Raw genomic sequence first — 18,401 nt, 5'->3', positions numbered from 1 at the left:
TGGAGTCAAAGCTAGTTGCTGTAAACTTGAACCACTTGATTTCACTGTGTTGGATATAATGAGTAATATGACATGCGGTTGTCAATCTTGTTTGCCAGAGTCCAGTCAAGAGGAACAGCCTGTGATACCATGGAATGAGTTGTCAATCTTAGAGCGTGTGGGGCTTGATGGGTAAACGTTTTTTTCAATCAGTTAAATAGCAATTGCAATAGTTACGTGTGACTAAATGAATAACAATTCATACTAGAGTACAATACAGGTAAAAACGTGTTTGTCCTCATTTTGCTTTGGCAGTCATGACAAGTTACACACACAGAACACATATACATCACGGAATATCTTAAGTGACGTCAAGATTAAAAATGACTAACAAAGAAGTCTTTCACTCCATCACAGCATTGAGATGAGTGAGGATGAGGTGGAGGTGAGGCCCACCACCTTTCACTTATTGCTTTTAGACATCTCGCTTTGGGGATGTAGCTCCTAAGTACTGTCACCTTTTCCTATTCTTTGCCTCTACCGTCAACACTGCTCCCCTACAGACAGCCTTCTCCCAGATAGCCCTGGCCTTCAGCAGTGACCAGTACACCCTGAAACAGAGGCTGCAGGCAGAAGAGCATGCACGCAACCTGGCTGAGGAGAACATCCAGTTGGAGCTGACCAGGGGGCGAGAGACCTTGGAGGTACCGTCATCCTCACCCTAGAGACCCAGTCAGAAGGGGAGTTGTCATGGGCCAGATGCAGCATCTTCTCTCCAGCTTGATGAGGGGGGGAAGTGTTGTCAAACTGCTCCATGCCATCAGATCATCATCTGGAGTTTCCAAACTGGAAATTTGTGAGGATCAAGCAATGATTGTTAGCATTGTCAGACTCCATCTTGTTTTTGTCCTGTGTGTGTGTGTGTTTACATCAGACACTGAAGGCTCTCTGTCTGGATATGAAGCGCAGTACCATCCTCCAGAGACTGGAGTTGTGTCTGGACATCCTTGGAGGGACCGTGGAGCGGATCTCCAACACGGCCGAGGTTCTAGGAGCAGTGCATAAGGTAGAACTTTCCACTCTGCCAGACAAACAATTAGACCATTGGCCCTGTATTATGTACCTCTTATGTCCACCCTGTATGTGTCTGCATGTGGAAAAGAATTGTGAGGTAGAGAGACGTTGTTTGTGGAACCCCTGTGTGGTAGGAAGCCAGAGTAAGCCGAGCGGTGGAGCTCATGGTGGCTCATGTGGAGAACCTCAGAAGGCGTCACGACAGAGACATGGCTGAGCTGGAGGAGACTAAGAAGCTTATACACAAGAACCCCCGTCGACACTTTAGTGAAGCCAGGAGTATAGGTACTATAGGAACTGCTAGGTTTACGTGACTGCTGACATGCTGTGGTTTGGTGTTGACAGCGTGCTAATGCCTCATGTGATTGGTTGGTTTAGTGGTGGATGGGGGCGAGTTGAAACAGAAGGCTCATAAAAAGAATTCTCAGCAGGTAAGGATTTGACTGCTTTTACATTGCCACACTTCAATATGATACTATGTGTCATTCAAGTCCTCCTGAATGTCAACTGAATATCCTGTTCATGTTTGAGTTTTTTTCTGTTTTATGTCTTCTTTTTGTGCTCTCTTTTAGAGCAACAGCCGTCGCCGGGTCAGTGTGTCCGTCCTGTCCAAGCAGGTCCAGATCTGACGAAAAGATTCATTCTCTTCTCTCCAAAGTCACACAGTCATATCACATACAGTGAGTTCATATCCTATACTTTTATAACACACTTATATTCTTCTTGCACAGGAGAAGAAAAAACGAGATAAGGAACTGAGGAAACAGTCCATGGAGGATAGTTCTAGCAGGAAGATATCACTCTCAACCCAGTCAGAACCGCAGAATCAAAGCTCAGATTCAAGCAGTGTGGCCGTGGTGAAGACAGAAGATGGGGACATTCCTCAGCTGGAGGATGGGTAACATTGAAAGGCTGCCATTATGTGTTCAGACAAACCTATCAGTGATCGTTCAATAAGTGACTTATGTTTTTCCACAAATATTAACAACTAACAACCAGGCATTAAATACATACATCAATCAACCCTTACTAAACTTTTGCAGAAAACAAACAACAATTTTGTTGAAAAATGTCTCTGACTGCAGACCACCAACACCAGAGTCCCAGATCAATCCAAGAGCACCAGATGATGCCACTTATGTAGAGGAAGTTTGTCCTTCACCAGCGGACCCCCTCAACCTTAACTCATGCAGCCTGACTGAAGAACCAAATGCAGTGGTCCCCAAAAACAAACAGAACTGGTACCTTATGGAGTGACTGATGTTTTGAATGTGTAATATGAAAAGGCATGTGTGGTATATTTACACAGTACATACAGATAGTTTTAATTGGCTCTTGTTTGTTCTATTGGGCACTGTTGGACTATTTTGGGTCTTGTTATGGGCTAATATCCATAATGTTGTTTTTCAGCTCACTACTGAATTCTCTGCGACACAGACGCAGAGGCAAAACAATGCTGGAGAGGACAAGATGGGACAAGGACAAGAAGGGCGTAGAGTACAGACAGTTAACCTCAGAACAGTAAGCAACTTATTAGGGCTGCTATGAATGGTAAACAGCAAAGAGTAGCAGCATGGAGACAACTTTAGGTAACAGCATTAAGGTTGTTAACTGTGTGATATAGTGATATGCTCAAGTCCTTACTCTGTTGTCCCTTCCTTTATTCAGGTGTGGTCCTATGTGCAGACATCGCCCCCTGGCTCACTGGCTGTATAGCTGTCGTTGGCTGCTTCTCTGTGTTTACCTGTGTGTGTTTTGCTGTGTGATAACATTGATAACATTTTTATGGAATCTGCATGGTCCCACACTTTGGTAACCAACATGAAGGAGTAGAGGTTTATTTCTTGCTTGCAAGATGCATCAATTGGACAGCTTTGTCCAATAAAAGGCTTGTGAACTGTGTGGAATTATTTTGAGGTTGCCTCGACAATGAAGGGCGTACTGTACATAAAAAAACATGAACAATGTTATTGTTATTTTATATGAGATCAATCTTGGAGTGAAAATGGCAATGGCATTGTTCTTATGGAAATATAAGGGTGTTACAGTTGGCATGTATTAAAAACTGTGCCCATTCACATAATGGTGTTAATCATAAATGTTCAAATAAGTAGTTGTGTGTCCTCTGGAGTGGGGTCATTACTAAGAAGTATTTGAAAGTATTCCAAGTCTCTTTTTATTATAAATATACAAAAAAAAAAAAATACAAATTTTGTTAGAACCACTTGACATAGTTAACAGTGAAAACCTAAAAAACAATCAATCTTCAGACCAATTTGATATAGAAGGTTAATATAAATTTTAAAAACATAGGGGTTAAATAACATAAGGTTTATTCCATGTTATATTATTCTAAAGGTTTTACTTTTAAGAAAGACAGAGCAATGCTAATACTAAAACAATTTCAAGTTTTCAGTGATGAAGATTAAAAATTAAAGGTTAAAAATATGCATTAAAAAATGTTTGATAAATAAAGTGAAAATTATATTAGGAAATGTCAAACATTATTTGGAAACTTGGTGAACCACTTGTGCAAAATGTGTGCCAGCCACAAATAAATCCTTCAGCTACAGACAGTATCTATGTCATCACCTGTGACAAATTTATGAAACTTGTTACAACAACATAATATTAATCCTGTAGTAAAATATCTACCTGACTCACCAGAAAGAAAAAGAAAACAAGTCAATATAAATTAACTGGCATACTGCCTTACATAGAAAAGTCCAAACCACTTCAAAACACAAAATATAAATAGTTCATAAGGGAGATACCAAGAGATGCTTCTCATGGTACACTTGGGCCCACTCTGGGACATACAATCTCACAAAGAATCCATTGGCTCCATTATAAATACAGACATACATGCTGAGGGATCCTTGTGTAGTGTAGACTACATTACCCACCATGCCACTCAGGGTGAGTCTGCCTGATTAGACCTGGCTTACTATCTCTGCATCTTCCTCAACAAACCACTGGACTGGAGTCCCGTCTGGAGCTCTTTGGAGAATCAATTTTCCTGGAATTTCCTGGAAGAAAAACAAGATTGACACTGTTAATTCACTCTGCAGATGCTTACCCTGGAAAGACTGGTTTGTGGGTCTGTAAAATTAATGGACTGTCACCTTGTTGAGTATGTGTTATGTGACATTGTTCAGTATTGTATAGCTTCAGTCGAACTCTGTGGACCAACCTGTTTGAAGGGGGGCAGGTGAGGTGAGATGGGGCTCGTCATCCTGAAGGAACCCTGGCGTTCCAGCAATCCTTGCCCCGACCTCTCAAACTGGTTCCGCTGGTGCCACGACTTAAGCTCGGCACAAACCATGTCCCTGGGCAGAACCCGAAAGGCATGGTTGGGGTATTCCCTCAACGACGGGGTGCGCACCAACCTGGTGTAGGGTGGCGGGGGCTTGAGCACCTTCTGGGGGGGGGCCGAGGGCCTGTCCTTCTGGGGATATGCTCTGTGCTGGGGGATGCAGGCTTCAGAGGGAGGGGGAGACATGTAAAGCTTCCTCAGATCCTGAGGGGAGCAGGGGGAGAGAGGACCCTCCTCCATCACAGCCCTGCAGTAACTGGGGCTGGACTGAGGCTGGTTGTTCTTACTCAAGGTAGGACTAGGGTTGAAGGAGGAAGCGCACACACTGTTACGCGCTCCAAAATGGAATCCGTAAGGGGGTGGGCAGAGTTTGGGGATCTCCGTGGGGTGGTTGTCTCTGCTGGGAGAGCTGGCGTGGGAGGGGAGCGAGTGTTCGGAGCTGCTGTCCTCCGAGCTGGACTGGTAGAGGCGCAGTGGGGAGTACTCTGGGCTCCTCACCAAGACCTCTGGCACAGGACGGCGCTGAGGCAGCCGGGCACGTCCGCGGCCCTGGTCCAGACCCAGACGGTTCACCTGGTCCAAACCCAGACGGTTCACGTCGAGGGCAGGCTTGGTTTTAGGGAGTCTGGCAGGTGAGAGACATGGGAGTTACTTTAATGTGTTTATTGAACTAAGTTTGTCAATTGTTCTGTCACACCTTTCATGCTAAATATGAGTTCACTTTAGAAATACTACTGTCCAATTTCCTGAACACTGCTTCAATCTAATCCTTGAGGAAATTGCCCTTCAATGGAGAATCTCCAGCAGATTGAATCAATAAAAATGTTGGGAACACAGTTGATCCTGAATCATTTGAATTTCCTTCCCTTTGATACTTTTTGAAAAACCCCAACTCACCACGCAAAGGTTTTTCTTGTTTTAAATATCATGCTGACAGATCTTTCCCAGTTCTTACCTGAAGGACTGGGAGTACTGGCGGCGCGCATGCAGCTCCGGGGTGGAGGGGGCGCTGGTGGAGTGGGCCTGGCGCAGGGCCATGTTCTTGATGGAGGGGAAGTGGGAGGGGAGAGCCCTGATGTCTGGACACACAAGAGGTCCCACTGGACTGCTACTTTCAGAGAAAAGGGGAGGAATTCGATAGAAGGACAAAACACATTTAGGTTTTTGCCCTCAATATCAACATGCGTGGTACCTCTATGAGCAAGTTAGCATATGTTATTCATTTAACAGACCCTTCATCCGACATTCAATAGTCCGAATAGAAAGATATAGAAACATCTGGTTCTACCTGGACCGGCTGCTGCTGGGTGAGGGAGGCTTGTTGGGCTTTTGGTAGGGCTGGTCCAAGCTGGTCTCTCTCCAGGGGGAGTTCTGGATGGGAGAGCACTGGTCCTCCATACTGGAGCTGGAGCTCAGGGTCTGGCCTGGGGGCTGCTTGGGAGAGCCCTGCAAGGACTGGAGGGAATCTGAGGAGGGAGAGCCCGAAGCTGGAGGGGAGTGAGGACTGCAGTCTGTGTCTGTAAGACAGAAAGAAGATGAGAGGATGGTTGCATTGGTGTGAACAGGGGTATTGCTTGTGTTGGCTGCATGCTGTGTTGAAACTTCAATATATGATTCCATGGAGAATCTTTGCATGTATGTACCATCATCCAAGGCCACCACGTCAGACAGGGAGCTGTCGTCAGACATACAAGGATCTGAGGAAAGAGGAAAAGGTATAAAGATCAGCATGTGTATACAGTATATCAGGTATTTGTTGGCTAGTTATCTTCTTGTTAGCTCATTATCTTAGATCATTTGTTTTTAACGTTTTTAAAGCATCTTGTGTCACTGTTATTGTTTCAAATCAGCGTTTGTCAAATCGAGCAAGCTAAGCATAGAGTCCCCGCAGTGCACATTTCAGCCTGAAGGGGACAGTGTGACCCACCTCTGTGACTGGCTCTGGCGATGGTTCTTGGGGTGGCGCATTCGTGCCTGATCCTCTGCTGAAAGACAGCCTCCTGCAGGTCCTTCACCTTCCTCTCCTCCCTCTTGCACTGCTGCAGACGGTTCTTCCTCACAGACTTGCTCAGGCTGTCCTCCTGGGAGAGACGCCGCGCCGCGTCAAAGATCTGCAGCTGCAGGGCGAGGTTTTCCTGCAGGGAGTGGAGCTCTGGGTCCTGGAGCAAGGGGTGAAGAGGGTTAGATGATCTGGGTGAGACGACTGTCAGGTGAAAGAAATGTGTTTTTTATGTTTCCAGTATTCCAATATCATTTAGTATATAAAGTAAATCCAGTGTATTGTCTGTTTTTAACCTAAGTTTCCCTGTACCTCTCCGTCCTTGTGTATCAGGCCCGTGTCGAGTTTGAAGGCAGCTCCAATCCTCCTGCGAACGCGAGGGGGCTTCTCATCGGGCATTAAAGGGTAATCAGACGACAGCTTTCCTGTTAGCTCCTGAAAATGGGATCAAACCCAAAGTCAGATCAAGTATGCAGTGAAGCATTTAAGCTGACCTTGCTTAGCGGTTACCGACACCGAATAAGATAGCTACTTGCACACAACCTCTCATCCCTTTACATGCTACCAGATGTATCAACACAAGTGTCAATGACCACAACAAAAACTTCTGCAACAAGATCTAAGGTCACGAAAAAGTGCAATGGGGTTGATTCTGTAAAGGGACATGATGGTTGCACTCACGGCCTCTCGGACACAGAGTTTCTTGAGCTCCAGCAGGCACAGTTCCAGGCGGTCCTCCAGGGACTGATGTTTCATCTTCATGGCCCGGGTGGTCAGGTCCTTCACTGGGGACGTGGGGCTATCTGGACCTGGGACACAAGTCAGGTCAGTTTGACGTTTCTCACACTGAGGAGGATTTACATACTTTGGAGATGTCCTTTAAGTTTGATATATACATTTCGGTTTCAAAGTAATTTAACCAGAATTGATTTTACTAGGGTTAGTTGGCGCTTATATTTGATACAGGTCAAATAACAATTACAAAAATATAAATGTATCCTTTTTTTCTTTACGAAAACGAACAATAGTGCTAAGAAAGTTAATGTAGTTTTGCTTACCAGAGTGTAGGATGATGCCGCTGTCGGTGTCGCTGATCTCCTCCTTGCTCTCCATGGCTGAGGTCATCATGTTCAGGGTTTCTCCACAGTGTAGACAACAATACCTGTTTGAGTGCAAGAGCTTGGTCAGATCTATATCTCATGAGTCACTCAGAATGAGGGCAAGCCCTACAGAGGAACCACAGACCACAGTCACAGGATCGACTCTCTCCCCCTCTTGTTGCTATTCCTTTTCCTAACAATGGTGAAATAATGCTGACTGACTCTGAGCACAGATCCTTTCCCTCCACCAGTGCAACCCCCATCTCCTCCTTCCCCCTCTGACCCCCCCCCCCCCCCCCCCCCAAACCCCCCTCCCCTTCCCATCCCCCCGCATACACACACTCCCCAGTCACAAAGGCATCAGCTCCCCCCACGCCCCAATCTTGACTCGGCACATGTGCGGGAGGTTAATCCGAATCGGGGCGCCATGGAGACGGGGGCATGCCGCTGCTGCCCGGGGTGGTAGGGGGGGGGGGGGGGTCCGGGGGAGTGTGTATGTGTCGCCATGAGGCGTGTCAGGGAGTGTGCAGGGGAGCGATGCTCCCAAAAGAAAGCAGATGGCTGCAGGGGAGCTGGCCCTCTGTGGACTGCACCTGTTCCCCCCACACGGCCCCTCCCACAGCTCCCATTCAACCAGTGTCCAGAAAGCCTCTGGGGGGCTTTGAAGTGGAAGAATGTGTCAATGTCTCAATGCTGGGCTTGTCCGTAGCAGCAGCTCACCACAATGCCCCATGTGGCACATCCCTGAGCTCACCATAAACAAACACAAACACGGTCATAAACTAAAGGGCACAACTCATTTTTATGAGCCATTGTTTTTCGTTTTCATTTCTCGGACAATTAGCCATGCAAGCCTTATCTCACACACTGAGAAGACGGAAGACGTGTACGAACAGTAGCTTATCAAACGTTAGGAACTGAACAGTGACCATGGTATGGACCTAAACAGAAGTAGAAGGATGAAACAGGAAAGGTAGAAGTGAAATAAGAGACTACACCCACATGTGACATGAGGACAAGGGAGTACGTTGATGATAAGAGTTTCTTAGGATCGTTCTTTTTATGGCTTTGTTCTCAATCTCTCGTCTCGTCGTCTGTCATCTGTCCCTACGCTGGGCCAGATTACAAAGGCCTCTTTATGGCAACTAACCACGTTACAGGGCATCATGACCAACCCTTGTTTAGGACCAGAACAGGATACTGCTGCCATGCGAGAAGTCACATCCCTTAGGTTGGACTGAACTGAACTGCGGCTCACATGCCCCAGAGGGCTGGATCCACACGTGGAGAAAGTTATGTCTGGAAAAGGCAACAGAAGCTGGGTAGGAAATAATGGATCTATTAAGAACACCCCCCCCCCACACACACACACACACAAAGACAAACACAGACATTTACACTCCTAAGTCATGTTATTAGCTTTCCCTGATGTGTATTAACTCTATAGCGGGGCAGCGTGTTTAGAGATGGATATCAGGCCTTTTCCTGAGTGTCGGGGACGACACAGCCCCCAGTCCTGAATGAGAAGCCCCTCAACAGGATGTTATTGTGTTCATCCCACGGCCTTTGGCCATTCAGCACAGTCACTCATGTGGACCAATGCAGCTTGGAGCACACAGTAAAACAACGAGAAACAGCATGCTCTACTGTGCAACCAGCGCGGACTGAAAACACACAGCAACAAAAGGGCCCAGGATCCTCCCACCCGTCTGGTTAATCTGTGGGTACAGTATTCTGCTGACACCTCCGGCTCTGGCAGAGGAACGTCGGGTTGACAGTGAGCCTGTGTGGGGAGTTAGGGGATCTCCTTTCAATTAGGCGAAGGAGCGAGGCTGAGTGGGTGAGCTAGGTAGGGGCCTGCATAAGGGGACTCAGAAACATGGGTAGAGAGAGCAATATAAAACAGAGTCGGCAACAGGAATTCAGCTGGGTAATGAGAGACAGGCAGGGTATGGTGGTATTTCGCCCACTTACTTATACTCTCATAAGACTCCCTAAAGACTTTCACAATGTCTGTGGTTAGGGGCTGTTGGGTGGGTTTGTTCTGGTAAAACAGCAAACCCTTCTAGAAGTTTCAGCCTCCTGCCAAAACAACTTTTAACATAATTTACTGTAGTCTTCTTATGCGTGTTGAAGACAGGCAAGAACAAATCAACAAATGAGTCCACTGGGCCAGGAAAAGCAATTCATTTCCTTGAGAATTGACAGACGTTACCTTGTGCTCCACCCAAACACACTGGGACACAAACAGATGTCATCTGAAGACGCTGACTCCAGCAGACCCCCCTTGCGCGATCTCTTCAAGCGAGCGCTAATCGTCTGCGCCGTCAGGACAGCGGCCCGACGTCACGCCCATCCTTGCAGCTCGCTGGACCGTGAAAGTGTAACATGTTGGGAAGTGGGTGTTTATGGCTGGAGATCATGATGTGGATTCACTGTCTCCCAGACTTCCCCTACCGCCCTTTCCCATGAGCCACTGAAGTTGAGATCTCCTGGAATGTGGCCACCACCATCCTTGTTACCACTGTGGTCGGGCCTGGAACCGAAAGACCTACCGACGGGGCCTTAGCTCGCCTAGGAAACAGTGAGGGATGCTTGAAACCAGACCGCAGCTTACTACTGAAGCCTGTAATTAAGATTCTCCAGTGAATGCTGATACGATGGAAGATACCAAACGACTTTACAGTATGCCCCCTTTTTTAGGAGTCTGACAAACAGCCAACATCCATTCAGCAGAAACCAACTCTTTGCACAGTATGGCCACGGACGTAAAGGGAGCCTGCATGGGCGACGCAAAGAGCGTGCAAATGAGAAAAAGGAATCACTGTGCCTGATGTCCCCAGCTGATGGCAGGCTACTGGAACACATTCAGTCCGGAACACGACACGGACATGTTAGAACATGGCCCTGAAGTCCCACAAACACATGGCGAAGAACGTTTCCATGCAAAGATGCTCATTCATCTCGAGAACGTACACCAAAAGCCTCGATACAATCATCATGTTCTGTCAGAACATGTTTTTATTTTTGTAATGGGGACCATTTCTAGGGTGAACCGAGCATAGCAGCCTGGCTGCACTCAACACTGTTTTGCCATATGTTGAGCAGACTCAGGAGCTCTGTTAGAGCCTAGACACAGTGTAAATGAAAAGAAGACATGCTCCATTGTTCCCTGGAGGATTTAAGGGCTACCAGACCAAGTCACACTAGCCTGTTTAATTTTCCAGTGCAGGCCACCCTGGGAACTAACAGGAAGGGAATTCTTTGTCTATTTCAATTCTGAGTTGATCTCTCAATTCAATTTGATCACCTATGAGGAAAGCCTATCATGGGATCAAATTAAGAGGATCCTCGGGCACAGTTTCACACTGAGGTGGCACAGTTGACACATTCAGTGACAATAGTGGTGTCTGTCAACCACAATGGATCATCACCCAAAATTGTTAAAAAAATAGCTTCCAGGTTGATGACATCAAGTCCCTTGTGTGGCATGTCCTACCTTAATCACTTCTAAAACATATGGCAAATGGTCAGCCAAACTTTCAACGTAAGATACTACTCCATCAGTAATGTCAAACAGAATTCGAGTAGGTACTAGGCTACAACAAACTGCATAATACACACAGGAAAGTATACCACATAAATTCAACACAAATCATGTTTACAATGAACATTTTGCTACACTATCTTGATATCCCCAGTGTCTATTATTCTACAGGAGAGTTGATTTACAAGCAAGTTAATCAAGTTTATATACAAATGTTAGATTGTAATTATGAAACATTTTAACTTTGTATCTACATTATATTGTTGCACCGAGTACATTTTATTCAGTTAGCAGACGCTTTTTTCCAAAGCGACGTGCAGATAGTGCATATATAAAGTACAGTGAAAATATCAAGGATCAGAAGTGCATAGTTCTACAGTATTTCAATAGTCATCATCTGCAAACAACTCTCTGTAGCCTATTTACTAACAACATCACAAACTAACCACATCTCACCTAACAGACGCAGTGAACAAAAGTATACTATAGCCTATCCTACAATAATACTACAGTGCAACTACAGTGCAACAATAACATCTCTCTAACATCGTAATTCTAACATTTGGTAACAATTCCCTGCGCTTACCTTTCAGTGCACTAGTCCAACGGGAGCATCTCATTTAAATTGCAAGCAGTGACTTCGCCGACTGACTTGTTCAAATCAGATGTGAGCGTTCTGGAGTGTAACATCTGTCCTTGGTTCATACCATTCGTAAAGGAAGGGGAGTGTCCAAAATAATGTGCGCTATGTTTTACAATGCATTACAGATTATTTCTCCATATGTAAATACAATTACGTAATTTTACAATATTTAGACTATTTATGTATTTAGATGTAGAATAAAACGTTTTTGATTTTGAAAAGTACTTGTCTGCTTCTTACGTAGTAGGCTTACCCTACGTTTTCAGCCCCCCCAGACACGCTCTGCCCCATTGACACAGCACACGACTCACGGAGAGGGGGGCACCATTAGTCTGAATGGGAGACATAGAAGATTAGCCCGAGAGAAAAAAAAGTTTGGGAAGGAGGCGAGTGCCTGGGACAGCTGGCTGGTAGGTAGTATTGAACAGCGCCCCATTATGATATCGGTCCTAAACGAAAGCCTGCATGCGTGACAGGCATACACAATACAACTCCCCACATGCAGGCTACTTTGTTGACGTTTTGCTTCACATATCCGGGCTTTGTGGTTATTTTATTGAAAGACACGAAAATAAGAGATGCTGGAAAAATAATATTTTTCTGAATGATCAACAACCAGAACAAATCTCAACAGGTGTTTATGGTCTTGGTCAGAGCTGTGGGCACTTGCTTAGTCTTTCATATTGCCTGGGAGAGCATCGCCTCTACACTGAGCCAGCCTCCAGATGGTCAGCTTTCTTCTGCCATCTCGTGATGGAATGAAAAGATTAGCTAATCAAACAAAGTCCGATATCCATGAGAAAGAGCACAAGTTAGCCCTCAGGGAACTGTTATGTGTGGCCCAGGGAAGTAAGCTGCCTGCAAAATCGATTTTCACTATCCATTGGTTCCCAGCACAAAACTTTGTAAATGATGCAGTCTTTATTGCCATCGTGATAAACACTGAATACTAAAAGGCAAACAACACTGACATACATACACAGACACACAAACAAAAGCAAACATTACGATTGAATTATTAGGGGTAAGAAATATAAATCTGAAGCTGGGTTTAATGGCCAGAGACCAGCTCTGCACTGAATGTCTCTTGAAAAACCCAAATGAGAAAAGAGTAAGCTTTAATAATACTAATAACTTCACATTACAGTTCTAACCTTCTTATGAAATGGTCCTAATTGCTGATCGCTGTCCATGACCAATTCTGTAAGCTTGCTTCAGTTTTATGGCTTTTATGAGAAAATAGCAATTAAGAAAATCAGCTATAAACTCAGTGATACAATAGAGGCTGACTTGGAAAATGAATAGCACAGTCCCCTAACATTTCCATAAAAAATGTCTAACAAAGAACATTTGAACCTCGTGGCGAAAACATGCAATATATCATTAACAGGCATGTACACTATTCCACACACAGTTCCTATGAATGTAAATCTAAACGTTTCTAAATAATTTCAATAACTATCCAAAAGCATTTACTATCTAGTATCCTGTTGTTTTGCATATGCTTCTGTATACAAACATGAAGCACAGTCGTGCTCATTGTTGCATTGTCCTTCCAGTGTTTGCTGCAGTGATTATGGGAGTTATGGGAGAGAGGCATAGGAGAGACTGCAGGGCATGTAAGAGTTTGTGACCCTTACTGCCCCGACACCTGCGTACGCCGTAGATTATCCCTCACACGGATGAACTCTGGAACTTTCTCCTGAGTCTCCCTCCTCTTAAGCTCCTCCTCCTCATACTGAAACACACCGGCGGAGTCCGATTATTACCACGTCAAATTTACACAAGAAAGACAGATATGTTTTTCTTTTTTATAGACATGCTTTTACAATCAAGATTGTATGTGTGTCTGAGTGTGTGGGGTATGTTTGTGTCAGGCTTGTAGGTTTGTTTTCAAATGTGTGTGGGACAGCTTTATTTAAAACTGAGGATGCAGCCGTTAAATATGATTTTCTTAATACAAAGTGTGAGGGGGTGCAAATTTGCTGTTTTCAAAAAGTAATGATACAAATGTATAATGAAACCTCCGCTCCTGGTATGTGTGTGTGTGTGTGTTTGAGGGCACAGTATTGACCTCCTGCAGTCTCTGCTGCCTCTTGCGGAGCTCTGTCTCCAGGTCAGATGGAGGCCGCAGGGCCAGCTCCTGCTCTCTGTGCTGCTCCAGCCTCCTCTGTTCCAGAACTCTCTTCAGCTCGGGCTTCTCCTCCAACACCAGGCCTCTGGGATTAGTCACACACACACAACCCTGCATTTGACCAATCTGTTCACAAGGTCATGAGACATAACCTCAAACCTACGTTTAGCCATGCATGGTTGTGGTTGTGGTTGGGGTTGGGGTTCCAGGGCTTTTGCACCCACCGTTTGTGGCTGAGTAGCAGCTCTCGGTGCAGGTCCTGGTGGCTCGGGGTCTCTGTGGTGGAGCTATTTAGCTTTCTGGGATGCATGGCCTCCTCACAGCTCTCCGTGGGCTGGCGAGACACAGGCAAGTGACAAACAAAGTTCTCTGAGGGAGAGATAATGTTTGATTCACCAAAATTGTCATCATGTAATATCACATTAAAGCCTTTGAATGTATTGCTGTTAATATTGTTGTGTGTTATTTAGTAAATGTGGATGGATAGTGGCAAAGTATAGCATTTGTAGTTGGCTCAAAATATCCACATTTTGCAAACCTTTTCTGTGGTGCCGAAGCCCAGGCCGCTGAGAATTTCCCCAAAAGGTGTAAAAGACAAAAAGGAAATACTTTGTTATCTTAAGTATTACGTTAGCATAAGTAAACCCAAGTCAGTTAATTGAGTGGATATTGAAGAGCCCCAGTGTTAGAAAGGAAAGACACCTCGTCCACAGATAAGTGTTGCATCTATTAACAGGTCCTCAATCACAACTTCCTTCAAATAACTTGTGATGTGAGTCCTTAACCTTAATGGACCGAGAACTGCTCTTGCATAAGCTCTAAATGAGGAAGTACCTGCTGTGATGGGTAACATACGGACGCTCTGTTTACTAATGCTCCAGCACGGAGCTGATGTAACTACAGATCACCCTATCAGCAAGGGGCGGAACCATTTGCCTGTGTAGCTTAGGGCACATATAATGTGAATGTTAGCACATTATGCTAGGCCCGCCAATACTTACACTACTGTATACTGTATATGTAAAGCAAATGACTTGAATTGTATTTAGTTATTTCTGCTGCTGAAACTTTGCAATTCCCTACCTGTGAGTCAGCAGTGTTGTTTTTCTATATTCTATGATAAAGTCCACAAAGAGGATTAAGATAGTGACATAATATTACAGCGTAGGATATATTTATATAGTAAAGCTTCTGACAAAACTGCATTAACTATCAAACCTGTGAGTAGGTCAAGTTTGAGAACTAGCGAGCACACCATGTCCTCACAGTCACCTAAAGCAACAGTTGAAACAGGTTGTTTTTTCCTACTTGTTGAAACTAGATAACTAGATATCATGTGGATGATGATCAGCATCATGTCATCAACAGATGGCAGGCTGCTGTGTTTTTGTGACTTGATCCCAAACTGGTCTTACACTGACATTCAATTCAAAGTCAAAGGTTGAAGCGACCATCTTGCCACATGGCAAAGTTACCACTGTTGGTATCACTGTTGCTAGAATACACGCTGTGCTGTGTCTTGTGTGTCAACCCGGTCTCTATACAGTCCACAACATATTAGTATTAAGGACTCGATAGTTCCAGGTATGATGTATTATCTCTCATTGGTGATGTAAGCCTCAGGCCTTAGCAGGGCGTTAATCTGGAAATGGGGGGTGTAGAGGGTGACTCTGATCTCCTCTGAGTGCCACACTTTTAGCCTGGGGTTGTGGCCAGAGAGCCAGCCAGCCAGACCAGAACAGACCAGCCTTCTCTTCCTCTCTCTTCCTCTCTCTCTCTCTCTCTCTCTCTCTCTCTCTCTCTCTCTCTCTCTCTCTCTCTCTCTCTCTCTCTCTCTCTCTCTCTCTCTCTCTCTCTCTCTCTCTCTCTGTTTCTCTGTCTCTCTCCCTCCCTCTCTCTTTATCTCTCTGTCCCTCTCTCTCTCTTTCTCTCCACCAACTCTCACACTGCTTCACCACCATTGTTGTTTAACAACCATTTCTTGGCCCCATCTCTTGTGGCTCATAGATTGGTGCCCCATGTTAAAGGCATTGCGTTGACAAGTACATTTCCCCCTCAATTTTGTTGTGTGTCAAATAAACAAGATGGCCCTGCCAGAGGTCCAGTCTGTGCCTGTGCCACCTAGTGTCCACCAGTGGTTATTACAGTTTTTTATCTCACTGTAATGTACTAAATGTAATAATACTAATTTAGTAGAAAATACAAATAAATTCAAGATTTGAAATATTACATGGTTCAGATAATTCAAGGAAAATATAAATCACAGTAGTATTGCATAAGACAATTAAGTGCAGTTTTATCTCACTGTAATGTACTAAATGTAATAATACTAATTTAGTAGAAAATACAAATAAATTCAAGATTTGAAATATTACATGGTTCAGATAATTCAAGGAAAATATAAATCACAGTAGTATTGCATAAGACAATTAAGTGCAGTTATGTTGAATTACAAAACATACAAAACAAAAGAAAATGCATCCTTATTACAAATAATAAGGCCCATATCCCCTTCTAACAACAAAGACTCAGCAATTTTTCAGTAATTAACCATGATATTCTAGACAGAAGGTATCCCCTGCTTGTGTGCTGCAAATGTGCTAAACTACACAGTGGCAAACATCCTGCTTTCCAACAAAGATATGAGTACAGCAATGACAAGTTAATAATGGGCCGTCACAATCATCACTACCATTATCCGAGCCACCCTACTTCACTAACCACAGAATCAGACAGTGACAGGTGACCAAAAGCAGACACGATAGTAACAGCTTCTCCAGCACACAGAGTTCAGACCGTATAAAGCACCTGGGGAACTCACTTTCTTTGCTGTTGTCCCGTCCATGGAGGATTGACCAGCCACGTCCCACAGCTCCTATCCAGCTACAGTGCTCTCTTTCTCACTCACGTCTAGTCAATAGTCCATTGTCAAAAGCAACACACCTCTTTGCTTACTTTCTTTGTCGAGACCAAGTCCAACATAGTGGGGTCGCTGGGCAGACTTCAATGAGGCACCTACCACTTGTCAACACTGGTAGTAGACGGTCCCTGAAATGTCATTACGCCCTTAAAGATTAACACAAAACAATCCCACAGTCACGGATGTAAGATTAGTTAATTGTCGTCGACATCAATGCTGCTTTCAACTAAGCTACCGTGGCACTCCAGCAGCTTTAGAGTCTACCCCAACCCACCGCTGAGCTCTTTAATGCTGTCTAGTTAATCACACAGCACCCATAAGGACCAGATATTTGTGCTTTTAAGTAAATAAATATAAACAGTTATGGTGTTCGGGGCTCTACAGAATTGTCTGTGTCAGTGTTCCAATGACTTGGTGATTAAAACGTAATTATATGTCGTACAGGTAACTATAGCCCTGAGTCATTATTGTCATTTGATCAGGGGGGTTTTAGACTATTTCAACTGGGGGAGCCCAGCTGGGGGCAGTTGAAGTGTTAGAGGGGAAGTCATTTTTCACTGCACTGCAGGCATGAACAGGAAAAAGACCATGTTTATTATACTCAGACTCTACAAGGGGTCCAAGCTTGTTTTCACGGGGACACTGCCCCCCCCCCCCCCCTCCCTGGAGTCCAAATAACAGTTAGACAATAAAGTATTTAAAGTCCGAATTTTGATAATTAAATATAAAAACATTGTGAAATTAGAATGGGCACATATCTCATTCCATCGAGCAAGCCACATGCAAGCTAGAACATGGCCACCTCGTCCACATTTGAAGCATTCTGTAAAAAAAAAATTAAATGAAGCATTCTCCCATTTAAACAAATTCAACTTTTGGTACAATCTTTTAAAAGCCCTGATGCTTAAAAAAGGCCTATAGGCTGCATGACGCCTGTGCTATTTTTTCCTTCTTGCGAAATCCCATATTAATAGGTTTCCCATAAAAATGACTAAATGTAAATGTTTCCTCAACATCCTTTGTTGGCTGCATCATGATGAGACTCAGATGCCATGTTAAGTTGTAGACCTTATTTATAGTATACATAGTTTACGGTTGAAACAAAGAATGAATTCTTTTTTTGTGGCCTTTTATAATAAATAAAAAGGGTGGCTAAAATACTCATCCGTACCATAACAGCAATCTTGTGCAAAGGAACATGCAAAGAGAACCCTGTTTCATTCACTATCGGTATTTTGAAGCGTAAATGAGCAGCAACAAATGTATGTTGGATGCTTTTTAATCTGTGCAATCTTGATAAATAGTACGTATGCATACTTATTTAAAATGTACAGAAATATCAGATCAATATTGTCTTTCTCCAAGTATTTGGACGATTGATATTAGTTTAATAAAAGGTGCAGCGGCCGCAAGCATACTTCACAATTTCCCATGAAATTGTAGCCTCTCATTTTTGACTCTAAGTGTCGCCAGAACGAAACCTAATCTAATTTGTTGGACACATGTTTAATCCTTATTGTATCTTACTTCTCTAAAATGGTACTATTGTTATTTGAAATGACGTAGTCATATTTGATTGTGCTATTTGCTATTGATTACAGAATGTATCTGCGCTGTGTATGATCGTGTGCGGACACGCGTGTTGTTCGTGGTTGCATTGCAGTCTGCTGAGCACATGCGCAGTAAAGT

General features: G+C 44.2%; 2 protein-coding genes across 3 annotated transcripts; both read right to left on the bottom strand.

Moving 5' to 3' along the window:
• Positions 1–3,213: 3,213 nt before the first annotated feature.
• On the bottom strand, positions 3,214–11,701 carry inavaa (innate immunity activator a). 2 transcript variants are annotated; one of them, XM_047040874.1, is made up of 10 exons: positions 11,602–11,701; positions 7,427–7,530; positions 7,050–7,177; positions 6,681–6,803; positions 6,297–6,528; positions 6,013–6,066; positions 5,658–5,886; positions 5,325–5,480; positions 4,247–4,994; positions 3,214–4,082 (listed from the first exon to the last, which is right to left on the bottom strand). In XM_047040874.1, the coding sequence occupies exons 2-10, from the start codon at positions 7,494–7,496 to the stop codon at positions 3,987–3,989; spliced, it is 1,836 nt and encodes a 611-aa protein (XP_046896830.1). In that variant the 5' UTR covers positions 7,497–7,530; positions 11,602–11,701; the 3' UTR covers positions 3,214–3,986. The 2 variants fall into 2 exon arrangements, with proteins under 2 accessions (XP_046896830.1, XP_046896832.1); XM_047040876.1 differs by having other exon boundaries at positions 5,325–5,477.
• Positions 11,702–13,169: 1,468 nt separating this feature from the next.
• zgc:195245 (uncharacterized protein LOC565483 homolog) lies at positions 13,170–16,774 on the bottom strand. Its single transcript, XM_047040561.1, has 6 exons — positions 16,748–16,774; positions 14,578–14,598; positions 14,331–14,358; positions 14,017–14,161; positions 13,733–13,877; positions 13,170–13,396 (listed from the first exon to the last, which is right to left on the bottom strand). Exons 1-6 carry the CDS (start codon positions 16,772–16,774, stop codon positions 13,295–13,297), a joined length of 468 nt encoding a protein of 155 aa, XP_046896517.1. The 3' UTR covers positions 13,170–13,294.
• Positions 16,775–18,401: the final 1,627 nt, after the last annotated feature.

The sequence above is a fragment of the Hypomesus transpacificus genome, chromosome 18 (genome assembly GCF_021917145.1).
Source record: "Hypomesus transpacificus isolate Combined female chromosome 18, fHypTra1, whole genome shotgun sequence".
Classification (NCBI taxonomy): Eukaryota; Metazoa; Chordata; class Actinopteri; order Osmeriformes; family Osmeridae; genus Hypomesus; species Hypomesus transpacificus.
This window is presented reverse-complemented; position numbering and strand designations above follow the sequence as displayed.